Source organism: Calidris pugnax, unplaced genomic scaffold (genome assembly GCF_001431845.1).
Source record: "Calidris pugnax isolate Ruff unplaced genomic scaffold, ASM143184v1 scaffold24, whole genome shotgun sequence".
NCBI classification, from domain to species: Eukaryota; Metazoa; Chordata; class Aves; order Charadriiformes; family Scolopacidae; genus Calidris; species Calidris pugnax.
In genome coordinates this window covers 10,783,348-10,797,157 of record NW_015090922.1, presented here as the reverse complement: position 1 = coordinate 10,797,157, position 13,810 = coordinate 10,783,348, and the positions used below count along the sequence as shown (strand labels likewise).

General features: G+C 36.6%; 1 protein-coding gene across 3 annotated transcripts in view; it reads right to left on the bottom strand.

Moving 5' to 3' along the window:
- Nucleotides 1–3,371: 3,371 nt before the first annotated feature.
- Nucleotides 3,372–13,810, bottom strand: part of PLEKHH2 (pleckstrin homology, MyTH4 and FERM domain containing H2) — a 54,894-nt gene continuing 44,455 nt past the window's right edge. For all 3 annotated transcript variants that reach the window (XM_014950407.1, XM_014950408.1, XM_014950409.1), the window contains 8 exons: nt 12,904–13,059; nt 11,395–11,492; nt 10,858–10,999; nt 9,968–10,113; nt 8,256–8,385; nt 7,266–7,352; nt 5,411–5,548; nt 3,372–4,409 (listed from right to left, as the gene is read on the bottom strand). In XM_014950407.1, the coding sequence (XP_014805893.1) occupies nt 4,227–4,409; nt 5,411–5,548; nt 7,266–7,352; nt 8,256–8,385; nt 9,968–10,113; nt 10,858–10,999; nt 11,395–11,492; nt 12,904–13,059 (1,080 nt within the window). In that variant the 3' untranslated portion in view covers nt 3,372–4,226. The remainder of the gene's footprint in view (nt 4,410–5,410; nt 5,549–7,265; nt 7,353–8,255; nt 8,386–9,967; nt 10,114–10,857; nt 11,000–11,394; nt 11,493–12,903; nt 13,060–13,810) is intronic.

Genomic DNA, 13,810 nt, shown 5'->3' with positions numbered 1-13,810 from the left:
GTTATGCTGATGCCTTTCCAAGTGCATTTCTTTCATCAATTTCATTTTAACAGAGTGTTTCTAGTATCTTGGTATATGAAAGTAGCGCTGATCTGTAATCAGCAGTTAGAGGTGGTGAAAACCCTGGACAAAGCTGCTATAGCTGTGCCAAAGCAAGCAGAACTAAGGTAGGAATTGCTCCTGGCACTGTGATCTAGGCATATATTACTGCAGCAGCAAGAGTGTAATGCTAAAAAGCAAAGTATTGTTAGAGTAATTTCCTCACTGGTGGAGAGGTGACAAATCTGGAAGATGCTGCAGTACCGGTCTGAGCTGGGAAGCACGGTGGAAGGGTGTACAATTAATAAGTTGTACTGAAATCCAGTTTGGAAATGAAATCAGAGTTTTCAGTATTTTAAGTTTCACCTTATTCAATTTCATTTCCTTTGCCCTAAGAAACTGTAAAGAATACTTTTTTTTTCTTCCTAATTCATTACTGAGTTACTAATCACCTTAGTTAAAATTAACTCAAACTAATGGATTGCACTAAGCTGTATGGATTATTAAAGCTCTACCTAAAGCTTTAAGCGGTGCATTCCTTTATGCACGGATGATTTTTTTCCTTCAGGACCTAACCTATAAAAACTGTGTTAGTTTGACAAGGAACTCCAACATCAAATATTTGCCAGCCTTCTGTTATAGGGAAATATATGCCTCTATTTTAAATTTAAACCAAATTAAAATCTAAAATGACAGAAAAACACTAATTTTGGGGATTGTATTAAAAACTCAAAGCTTTATAATTTGCCTGCTGTACTACAGGAGTAAGTCTTGCTTGTTTTAGAAACGAGCAGTTTGCTTCCTAATGCAGCTGCACAAAAATTGACAAGGTAAAGTGAAGTTCAAGTAATATATTAATATACATTTCATTCCAAATACTTGTCTAATTGTTTGTATACAGAGAGTTACCAGTGATCTTTCATTGTCAAGCTCAGATTCAACAACCATTTAAACTGATCATTGTTACCAACCAGTAGCTCAAGGAAAGCACGTATGATGTTCTGAAATTCATGATAGAAGGTGAAGTCTCCTTCTATGTGCTAACACGTTAATCTCATGCTGGGAATATTTGTATAACCTAGGTCCTGCAGCCATTGAGCACGGGAGGTTCTTCAGCATCAGTCCCAGAGATCGCTGCTCGTTTCTCAGCTCCCATCGTATCATCGCTGCTCAAGACGAGAAGGTGAGAAAGGTCTAGTTCCTACCAGGGCTTTAGTCACGGATTAGGTAACATGGTATGAATTGTTTTGGTGGATGACTCAGGATTAAGACTGAGATGTGCATAAGGCTCAGGCTGAATGGAGAAGGCAGAACAGATTCCTTACCTGGACTCTGGAATTTTCAGCTTTGCTGTTTTACGTTGTGTGGAGGTGGATTAACATGGACGGAGTCCCCCTGAGACTTGCATAGCTGTGTTTGGAAGTGTGCTTGTGTGTGTAAGAGACTTCACGTGCTGACTGTCTTAACTTGAAGGGAAGCATCTGCTTGAGGAGGTTACTATCATACTTCTTGAGAGTACAGAATACTCACAAGAATCAAAATCCTCAAAGAAACTTCATTGTCTAGTGTAGTGTTGTCATGGTAACTGTGATTCTGAGTTCTTTTATTTCATAAAAATTAACACAGCTTTTCTCATAATGTGACTATACGGGACTAATGGTGACCTATAATGAGCAGTTAGTGGTAGAAAGTCTGGAAAGTGTTGCCAAATAAAGGAAAACTAAGGGATGGACTGCTTCTGACAATACGATGTAGGGATATACTGCAGCACCAAGAGCTTAACACTCAAAAACACAGCAATGTCTAGAGTTATCTACACAAAGGCAGGCAGGAACATCATACTATACTCCTAGATACTGCTTTATAAAACAGCTGTTAGTGAGGCTGTGTTAATGAAGACTGTTAAAAAGACTCAGAATCTGCACATCAGCTGTTTGTATTGTGCATCATGTTGTCGCCAAATTTAGCAAAGATTTTAAAAGCTGTATGAACAAGCTCACTAGAAAAATGCTCCACTTTTTTTTGCCTTCTAATAGAACCTGATCTGCCACATTCATTTAAAACAGGACAATTAGGAAACAATTACTAGCTGTAGCATTCTAGGTTGACAGTTAAAATTTCTTGGTGACATGAAGATTTTTGTATTTGTAAATTGAAGTTTCTGATTGTCATATTTGAGAAGCTTTAGACTATGACCTGTGTATAACTGATGCAGTAGCACCTGTTTGAATTTGCAAACACCCTGTCCCCCTCAAATCTCTGAAAGTTAACTCTTCTGCTGAGAGTAAAGGGATGTGAATTCCTAATTCAGTTTCACCTTGGTATCTGCATATCTTCATGGGGTGCTGCACAAAAGGATGCTGCAGTTGGTGCCAAGGTCTCTTGTATCTTCCACTACACTTTCCTTGATGATGGCAGGAGATGAGCCGCACAGCACGAGGTAAAGCTCCTGCTGCTGGCCCTGCCTTGTTGAAAGAGAAGGATCTAGTGCCACAACCACCATCAAAGGGTAGAAGTTACCACGAAACTCTTCCCGCATTGCAAATGTGAAAGCGTCTAGCTAAAGGATGCTTGTTATTTGCTTGCAATTTTTAGGACAAAGCATTGGCCCATAGTCCCATTCATAAAATGGTGCTCGAGTCCTGCAGACTTGAGTAGTTGTTGCAGGGCTTTGAGAGCTTTCAGAAGAATTTGTCTTTCCACTTTTTAAGAGCATGTTCTTCTCACAATCTGTATCTCCCTTCCAATCTTTTTTAATTCTTCAGGAGGATACTCCCTACCTGTCATAGAGGGAAAACAGCTGAAAATACCTTTTTTCTCAATATGAGTATGTATATATCTGAAATGTTAAAACATCATAAAACAAAGGAGATTTTCAACCTTCAAATATTAAAATTCATTATTATGAAATTACTTCAGTTTTAAGGAATTAAAAAAAAACCAAAATGATGAGGGCTATCAGTAAGGGATTAATGATCCATGATCATTAGCATGAGCTGAGGTGGAAATTGTGAAATATATGTAAGTCAGTGATTTGTCTTTGACTACCTTCTCTATGGTTGGACCTAACTTATCTATTAGAGTATGCTGCTGATCCACTTCAGAGTCTGCAGAGATGGTTTCATTGCATGGAAATGAAAATGTGAGGACTGGAATTAAAAATGGGTGTAATTTCTATGTACTTGACCCTACGTAGCACTGAGGCTTGCAGCTGAAAAAGGCGACTGTACCCAGGTCCAGCAGTGCAGAGACAGCATTATGTCTTCAGTGTGCTAGAATATTATATTAGTATTATGATAGGAAATGTATAGATACAAACGAAAAACAAAAAGTACAACTTTTACAAAATATTATTCTGAATCATTGTATATACATTATACACATCATACATGAATTTTATGTCACATAATGTCTCCAAGTTCAGACACAACAATTCAAGCAACGTCTTTCTGTGTTATTCTTGTTTTTTCAATTGTGAGTCAGCCTTCCATCTGTATTATATTATTATTATGGATTAAAGAAGAAATTAGGTGCAGGATCTTGTTTACAAAACTATACTAAATACAGTGCTTGTCTAATTTAGATTTTTCCAAAAGGCTGGGGCAGACAGGGATTATTTAGAAATTCACCAGACCAAAGCTGAAGATTTGCCAAGTTAAATAGCTGTATAACAAAGGCTAGAGTGTATCATGAGAATACACTTTAGCTTTATAATAGTTACATGATGTGCTTATGGTTTTTTTTTTTTAAAGGAGAAACTGTTATACAAATCAAACCATTCCTTTCCAAAATGAAGGTTATACAACTTGTATAATTTTGAAAAATAGAGATGAAAAGCTGAAGACAGTTTGGTCCCTGAGAAAGTGTCTGGAAAACTACTAAAATCTATACAATTGTTCCCAAGGCCACCTTTCCCCATCATTATCAACAGGCACATTTATTTTTGAGCTGTAGGCACAAGCCACCCACAGTAAAGCATAATCCTTAAATTGGCTCATCATCATTCCAGTTCAGGCCAGGGCTTTAATTAAAGGGTTCCTCCTATTATATACTATTGAAATGAATCCAAACCTGTCCGCCTTTCTTTTGTTTATGGACCTGCTTATGCTCTATGTCTTGTACATTCAAAAGTTTTGTTGGTGTAGAAACCCTGTAACAAAGATGCATTATCACGATACATAACCCTTTCATAACAAAGTGGGACATTTCGTTGGTCTGTTGTTTGCAAGAAGTGGCTGACTCCCCATTTCCTTGAGTTTCTGTCCGCTTTGAGGTGTCAGTAATGCTGGAGCAGAGAGGTGATGAGCAGATCCTTTCAGCTGATGAAAGTTGTTAATATAGCTGGCAATCAGTAGAGTGATCTCAAGAATCTATAACAGGAACATATAAAACTCTTTGAAAAATACAGTGATGTGTTTTGACTGCTGAAAAAATAGCTAACTTTTTAGCAAGTGACAATCACCATCATCTGGAAAAGTACTTTATCAAATAAGTTAATGATGGGGTGAGAGGAGATGCCTAATAGAGCTTTTTTCTATTGCTCCTCGCCACTAATGTAATGTTATTCCCATCAGTTTGCTGGATACCTTGTCTTCCACTGTCTTAAATGATTCAAACAGATGGTTTCTTCCACTTCGAGACAGATTTTGAGGTCGAAAGATGTCGCTCTTAGAAAAAACTTTCATGATGCATTCCCTCAATTTTGCTAGAAAATATCTAGTGCTCAGAAAACTAAAGACACAGGGTAGATAAAAGGAATAAAGACTACTGAGAGCTTTTTACCGTATTTTCTCTTTGCAATCCCCATAACCTTGCCTATAAGGGCACAGGCTGAAGGAAACTTGAACTAACAGCAAAAGACTTTGAAATGTTTGCTTTTTGAAAGAGATAGTCAATGTTACCAGTGAAGGACAGGATCTACACTTGAAAAGCAACAATTCCTTTACCAAAGGTAAAAATACCCTAGAATTGTTAAGAAGTGACTGATCTTTCCCATGTTGTGTTCTACAATTCCACTGCAGAACACAAATCTACCTGCTTCAAAGTTATCTCTAGCGCTGATCAAGCAAACAGACTACTTTATAGGTACTGCATATACTTCCCCTCTTTAATAGCCTTCTTTGTCCTTCTATCAAAAAATTGGAATGTTATAGACAGGGACACGAAAAGAAAGGGAACACATCAGCATTGTCACTGTTAGCTCTTATATTACTAATTGTTTTGCTCTCTAAAACCATCTGGCAAAAGTCAATAATCTGAGAACGCTAGGAATAAAGAAGGTGTTTCGTCTTTCACATCTGTTAAGGATTACCCACTAGAAAAAGTAGAAGAGTAGCAGATGGAGGGAAACCATTTCAGGGAATATACCAACCTTTGGTTTTGTCATGGCAAAAAGGTGTTTTTCAGTTGATTTGTCCTTTGCCTGAGCATTGTTAACAACCAACATAAAATCATCTTGATAGCCTCCGAAAGTCATCAGACTCTTATATGTATATGTAACTGTTAATCGCTTAAAAAAGAAAACCCAGAAAACAAAATGCAAAGCTGTAAGCAGGACAATAAAGGAAGAACAGATTATGACAAATACTTCTTTTAAAATAGAATTCCATGTGCATTTTTCCAAATGTTGTTGTTAGCCTCTTATGAATCTTGAAATGAATTGTTAATTTTGGGATAGCTTCATTTAGACCTTTGCTTCAGGGAATTTCCACTGCAGATGGTAACTCTTGTAATTTTGACCTCTGTTTCTAGTCCAAATGAATTAGATCAAAGATATTATAAGTGGATTTCAGCTCAAGCGTGTTATTCAATTTACACAAGTATTCACTGACTTTAAGAGAAGTTAATCTTAGCAATTCCAGTTGAAATCGAAGCAGCGACTAAATAAACTAAATGGCAAAGTTTGAGACATCTAAAGGGATTTAACACCAGGGCTTCTTTTTGTGCAGTGATGTAGTTTACATATACACAAATTAAATTGAATTCTTCCCTCTTTTTTTTCACATCTCTGATGAAACATAAATTGTCTTTGAGGCTCCTTTGCTTTCCACACCTCAGCTCTTACTGTTCAGTCTTCAACACTACGCTAGTGGCCTTTGAGTCTATGATTAGCATTTGATTTATCATTACGACTCATATTAATTTGCTGCAGTTGTTCACATTTAAAATTCATCATAAGACAGTATCTGTACAATAACTGACTTAACGTCCTTTGGATACTAAACCTCTTTTTGCCCTTATTTTGAAAGTGCTTTCCCTCACTACCCTGTGCATTTCTGATACCCTTCATCCTTCCTACAGAAAAATCAGAATATTCCCTGGAAACCAAGTGTTTCTTGAATGGTAAGGCCTGCTGATACTGTAAAGTGGCAGCGCTCTGCAGAAATGCCACAGCTGGCTCTGTCAGCAGAGAGTGTGTCTAGAGCTTTCTGCAGTCTGATGCAAGCTCATTTTGCTTGTTCTCTGAACGGAGCTGCTGTTTGCTCTCCTCATGTTCTTTGTTTTATTATTTCTTTAACTGCAAAGAAGCGTAATGAAAAGGCCCGTATCAGTACAATTATAAAGTTGAGATTTTAATTTTCTGATATTCAATATTAGCACTTGCTAATAGCACCATGCCATTCTGTTTCTTTGCAGGATATAAATTAAAGTAGGGATCTTCTCAGGCACTGCTTTTTTACACTGATTACCATGAGTCGTTTTCTGTGAAAACTTTTATTGCAAATCAAAGAAAAATCAGAGCCTAAAATGACATAATTAAATAACACTGGGTTATATTACCTACTATTAAACAAAAATAATACAATGAAAATAACAATCTTTTAAAGTAACTGCGCTTTGCAGAGTGTGTGTATTATGAATAATAATGGAAAATGAAGCCTCCAAGAAAAGAAAATTAATGCTATTGTAAGAACTCTAACTATGGATCTCCTGACATCTGAATGATTAAAACATTAACATTTCATTAAAAGATATAAAAACTGTATCTGATAAACAAAAATAAATTCTGTGCAAATAATTCATTACTTATTTCTATTATTAGTGCTACTATAATGATTATAACATTAAAGAGTTTTGAAAGGAATGAATTTTTGCTTTAAGAGAAAGACTAGATAACTTAGCATAGAAGGCTAATGCCATCTTTTATGTAGTATGGTGCTGAATTTCTCCATATACTCAGTACTAAAATCTACTTTGACCAAAATTAAAAAAGACATTTCACTTACCATAGAGCTGTAATCGAGGATGCTTATGCCGTCTTCATGTACAGCAAACCATATGAAGGACTTCTCAGTTGAGGATGCTGCTAGAGGCTACAAAGAGAAATGTTTCTTCAATTAGGGCTTCAAAATGAGGCAATATGTAAATAATTATTAACTCTCAGCTATTACAGAGCTCTCCCCATCCACAGATCTTACTGAGATTCATACCGGGAGGGAGCTGATGTACAGGAATTGAAGTAACTGCCCAAAGCTAAGTAGGTGGCCAGTGGCAGAACCATGAACTCAACCTAATACTCTTGAAGCCTCCCCTGGTGCTTAGTCCAGTAAAATGTATAGTCTCAGTAATAACATTTTAAAAACCAGGTGTTTTAAAGTTTGTTCATGATCACTTATTGTCTACGTATGCAAAGAACAGAGTGCTGATGAGCAAAATATATATATATATATATATATATACACACACACATACACGCACTGGGATTACCTGATAAAACATAAGGGGTGAAGTGACAGTTCTGTTTAACATAGCTGTTATTTGAATCAAGAAAATTAAGATAGTAGTAGTAGAAATTGGGAGAGGCCAGCACGGAAAGGAGTTCTCTAAATACCCTTAACAACGTTTAGTGTTCCTGCAAGGTTCAGCTTCTATAGCCAGTTAATGGTTCCTTTTCAATATTCTTCTAGTTACCAGGTAAAGAAAGTCTGAAACAAAGGGCTGTCTCAAACTAAGATACATGAAAATGAAAAGATACCTCCTAGATTAAAAATGTAAACCAAACAGTAAGTGTATTGGAAAGTGTATTGGTTACTATTACGGTGTACGTAGTCCTATGGCTATTTCACCAGTATATGGCTTAAATGAGTTAGTATTTGACAGGAGAGTCGATCAGCACGTGTATAACACCCTCCTTTTCAACAAAAAGGTACTACTATTTGCAAATTATATTTACATTAAAAAAAACCCCACGACTCGGACTCAGTAAAGTTTCTTACTTTTGCCGCAAACAATTTAGCACCAAAGAAAGACCATTTTCTGGCAACAGTGAGATAAATGCGCACACAGTCTGCAGCACTGTGCCCCCGGAGAGCCATCCATCTTGTAGACAATCGCTGACAAAGCTGTCTGTTGAAATTAAATATGTAATTTAGTTATTGAAAGGAATTTAAATGCTTACCCATAGCAAGTTTAATGAGCAAAAGAGAATCCGTTTGTTAAAATGATAATTTAATACAACTGTCACTTATACAGCATTAAATAAATCCAAAATGTCATTTAATATTTTTATGCACATGAAAATTACAAAGTATCTTCTAATTTCTGCAACATTATGATTAAATATTGATGTACCAGTTGCAGTAAAAAGGGAAAAAGCCTAGGACAGCTTTTAATGTGTCTCTACAGATAATCAATATACCTTTATCAGCGCTCAACAGCTATGCCAGTTGTCATTGCACAAATCCATCCAGCTTAGCACATTTCTTTACCTGTGGCTAGTAGTAGATGTGGAAGATATGGTTTAACACTACTCTTTTTTAGTATATCTGGGCTCTGCTACCAAAAGGGGTGCTTCTGATGCACTATGCGTTCACACTGCTCTTTTCTTTTGTGGCCCCATGGTGAGTTGGTTCAATAAAATGATCCTGTGGAAAACTAATCCTCAAAAAAACCCCACCCCAGAATTTCTAGCACATAGACCTGCAGCAATGACTCACCCGGCAGCCACAAGACTATCGGATGCAGTCCAAGAAAAGGGAGGGGGAATGTGTAGTAAAGGGAGATCTTTCACTTGTAGCTTATTCTTACTGGAAGTTTATGAAGTGGAACTGCACCCTTAGCAAAAGAACACAAGCAACAGGGTAGGTACAGAGTGATTCTTTCCCCGCCACAGAGCTCCAGCTCTGGCAACTGGCAGTTTAGGGACTACTTGAACAGTTTAACAGATGTTTCACTTATCCTCCACGAGTTAATCTAATCTAGGACCTCTTATACTTTGTTCTTTGAAATTAATTGCACAACTTTCCATTTGTTATGCCTATGCTTTTGAAAGTCGCTATCATCTTCTGAGTATGTAATGCTGTCACTTTGTGCTTATGGTAATAGCTTTAAACTTTCTTAGCCCTGTAGGGAAGAATGAGGAAAACATTTCTGTGATGTTTATTGGACTTTAAAATTGCAGTATTATTGACTTTGGATAATTTACTGCACTGTTCTGCTCTTCTTCATGTTAGTAGATGTTGATTGAAATGACTTGCAGGTTATGAATTTTAAATTAAGTGCTACCTTAGTAGCAAGTCCACTAAGTTAACGTCTTGCCAATTTGACTGGCTGTGAGAGATGGCAGATTCGAATAGCAAACACTCAGATCAGATCCTCATGTCCTTTACTTGCAGGAGTTCTTTAGTCTGTGCACAGACTTAATTTAGATTTGCTGAATAAGAAAAATAGGAATTTCAAAATCGCTGGGTTTTGTAACACTATGCAGTAACTTGTACAGCTTTTGCTGGAATGTGTGCTTGATGATGGTCCTCTGTTTAGATTAGAAATATACAGAGGAAATGGGTTCTTCAGTTTAGTAAGAAAATGAGTTTCAAACACAGGTTTAGGCAAATATGGCATAGCAGTAAGTTGTGCGTAATGGCAATTTAAAACTTCCTCATTTCACTCCTAGATTTTTAGAGAATATGAATTGCAAAATACATCTCACCTTAATTGTTCCTCTGAACAACCGTGCCTGTATCTCTTGGGGTAGAATCTCTCCAAAACTTGTTTTAATGTTTGATTGGACTTGGACTGGGAAGTGACTTGCCCTGCTGGAGTTGAGAAAGGCCGTTCAAAATCTCCTATCTCTACCTGAGGGAGACACCATGAAGAAAAAAATTTTTGTTACTCCAGAGTAATTCTCTAGCTGGGTATTATGAGCTATCTTTTCCTCTGTCTTATTAAGTATAAAATGAAAAACAGTTTTTTAATTAGTATATATTTTTTCACTGATACAAAAGTCATGCAAGTAATTTTATTTTTCTTATTTTATATTTACCATGGATAAAAGATAGATATGAAGTATAAATTGCACAAATATACTTACTAGTTCTGCTCTGAGATTGGTACATTTCCAGCTGACACAAACCAGTTTAGATTTATTAACACCATCAAATAACTTTCTCAATAACCTTCCCTTGAGCCTTTAATTTTTAAAAAATAAAACAGATCTTATCAAGACCATGTCTAGTAAAGAAGTCTTAGGCTTTCATTAAACAGCTGTTACTTTGGTGTATTAACTTGCAGAAATCATCTAAGGAATTGTGAATGGAGAAAGGGTACGTGATTACATGATGTTTGATCAAAGAGGGGCTGACTGTGGAGGAGGTAAAGCTTGTTTTACCCGTACTGGTGCCAACAGCAGCGTATGCTGTAAAGCATTTCCACTCCAGTACAGTCAGCCCTACACAAGGATTCCAACCCAGTCCATTTCCTGCACTGTCACCTGTGAAGGGTGGAGGTCACTTGACTGTCAAAACAATCCCGGACCCCTTCCTTTATTCAGGTTTTTCATCTGTAGAACTGCTGTGTGAGTCATTAAGGCAGAAGGATTACCTGAGCTAAAAGAGCTGTCAATTCCATCGCTAGTTCTTTGTTTACCGGGAAAAGTCCATTGACTATTTGATCATTTGTCTGATACACGAGCAGCAGCTTCTCTCTCTCTGTCTCCCCATGGGCTTGTACTGAAAAATAAAGCCTACAGAAAAGACAGAAAGTTATTAAATAAAAGAGATGGGGAAATGCACTGTCCCTGAGGATTAGCAGTATCTGCTCTGGATGTGACATGTTTACGTCAGCATCAAAATACATTAGCAGAGCAACACTTGTGCTTGAACCAGTGGGCAAATATTTACTTTCAGTCCTCTGAGTTCAGTGTTGCCTGTTTTGGGTTTTTTTTGGCAGTGCTGCTCACCTCTTATGAACTAGCAAACATTAACAGGTTTTTTTTTTTTTTTTAAATCTCCAGTTACACCCATTTACTATTTTTGTTGCAAGCTTTGAGTCAGCCAATATTTTTCAGATGAAGAAACTCTGCAGAAATTAAAAACATATCTTGGGACGAGGCAGAGACGTTAGACTTGCTAAACAAACCTATTTTTGTAAGTAAGGCGGACAGTCCTTGTGCCTTCACATTTCCCAGGGTGCTGTTCTTTGGAGGCTTGCTCCCATTTAGAAATAATGTCACAGATCTAGAAGGAAAGCAATACAAAACTGACTTTGCCATGTATTCTTCTTTGAAAATACCTTTGAATAGAAACTGTCAACTTATTTTAATATCTTTTACCTGTTACATAGCACAAACATCCATAGCTTGAATTTTTAAACTTACTGGAAGATAACTTTACTTGCATTCCTTAGTTGGAGCATTTAATAATTAACACTTTTGTTTGTTTATCCTGCAACGCACACACACACTGCCTTTGGAAATGAGCCATAACATGCTTATATGGAAAGGCCAGGTACTTGATTTAGCAGCGGCCAATGAATGTGTAATTATACAGAGTGAGTTATTATATAATTAATCAAACGCCTTTGATCTCTGCCTTCTCTTTCTGCTGCATGCTGGAGTTTTTCAGGTCCTTTCTAGTAGCTGCTATAAAGTTTGTATGAAGTTTGTAATAAAGTGCAGCAAGAGTGGCTTGCAACAAGCTGGGAAGATGGGGAAGGAGGTGGAACAGAGGTTCTGGGAACCCTGCTGGGCTTTGTGTCACCGTTCCTTCAAAAAAGAGCCTGCCTGGAAGCATTAATGTGAACAGTTTCTAAAGTTCCATTTACCAAGAAAATAAGTACATTTTTTGTACATTTTACTTTCCATACAGTAATTTTTGTGGTAAAGGGAGAGAGCTGATTGTGATGACTCTGCTTGTTTGTCACTAGGGCCTGGTTGTGTCACACCTTGTAACTCAAAGCACAACTGAACATTGGCCAAAGGTTGCAAAGACTACTTGGTGGAAGCCCAAAAAATTAATTAGTCATTAGTTGCTCAAAGAGCCTCAAAAAATATCTAATATTTCACTAAAGCAGAGATTATATGGCATTTTGCTACTCCTTACTGAAGAATATAATTCTAGCAATAGAGAGAACTAAAATTAAGAATTCAGAACAATGATAAACCAAATGTTGGGAATTTCCTGAATTGAACCCTAATTATTCTGTGTTTTGATCAGGAACCTTTCCTTTTTTCCCGTCCCCAGGATCTCCACCCCAGTATCAATGACTTTTTGAAACTCAAATGGGCATCTTTTGGAGCTATACCAGAAATGTTAATTGAAATCTCTAAATGCATGTTGGACTCAAATTGCTTTTTAAAGAACCGTGATTAGTAACAGCTTACTTTTTCTTTTTTAACCCAGCTGTTACTTCTCTGAATAATATCAGTCTCGTAGACAAAGCTTTTAAATATAGTTCACTGAATGAATTTCAGTAATTGAAAAAGTGATTTTTTAAAAAAAAATATTTCCTTTCATGTTATGAAGAAAAAAACTTAAAGATAGTTTTCAGTATCAAAAATGTTTTCCTTTACATTGTATGAAGAGAGGTCTGTAAAATGGAGATATTTTGTTGTTTTATATGCAGATCTCATTAAAGGCTTTTGTTTACCTTGATGTTTCCTTGAAGACAGTGCTCTATATCCTTGCCAGAGGGATCATCAGAAAACAGTGCAAATCCTGACTGAGCTGGTTTCCTCATCCCTGTATCCTGGTTCAGGGTGTTCAGAAATTCCTCCACTGTCGTAGAGGCATCAAATCCAACAACCTAAAAAAACAGCCAATATGTATTTTGCTATCAAATTTGTAACTCTCCCCCCCTTAAATCTTAAATTTTGAAATGTAATACCTCTAGAATAACAGTGGGGACATAAGACCCACTCCATCCTCTGTGAGTAACTTATTGTCATTGGAAATGTAAAATTTCCGTAAGAGGTCTGGAAAAGATTTGAGATTTCCACATGGGAAATCAGTTTAGTGGAGTTTTTCTTCATGCAAAAAATGATTACCTTCCCAGCAATTGTGACTCGCTGCATTTTGTTTATTAAATCGGAGTTACTATCAAAATTCAAAATGCTTCTAAATGCAATGCTTTGGGGTTTATTTTCTTTGTTTATACTAGTTTCTTTGCACTTGCTACACTTGAATTTCTGCTGCAGAATTTATATAACAGAAAGCAGTCTAGTATCCAAGCTTTGTGACAAATACCAATTGAAAAATGAAGAAAACTATAATTTCCTACACTTTTCAAGATGGTGGTGAAACAAATGAGATATTAATTAATAATTTTTCATCATGTGCAACTTCAGAGGGATACTAGATGGCAGATCTACATTGGCAGGTCTGAAATATTTTACAGATGTTGCACTGTCAGTACTACATAGGTCAGTAATATACAGAGCCTTCTAAGTTTTATTTTCCCAAATAAATGAATTTTTGTCTGTTGTTACTATTATTAAAGCATTTTAGCAAGAGATGACAAATGGCTTCTATACAGATACTAGTTGCTGATGTTCACT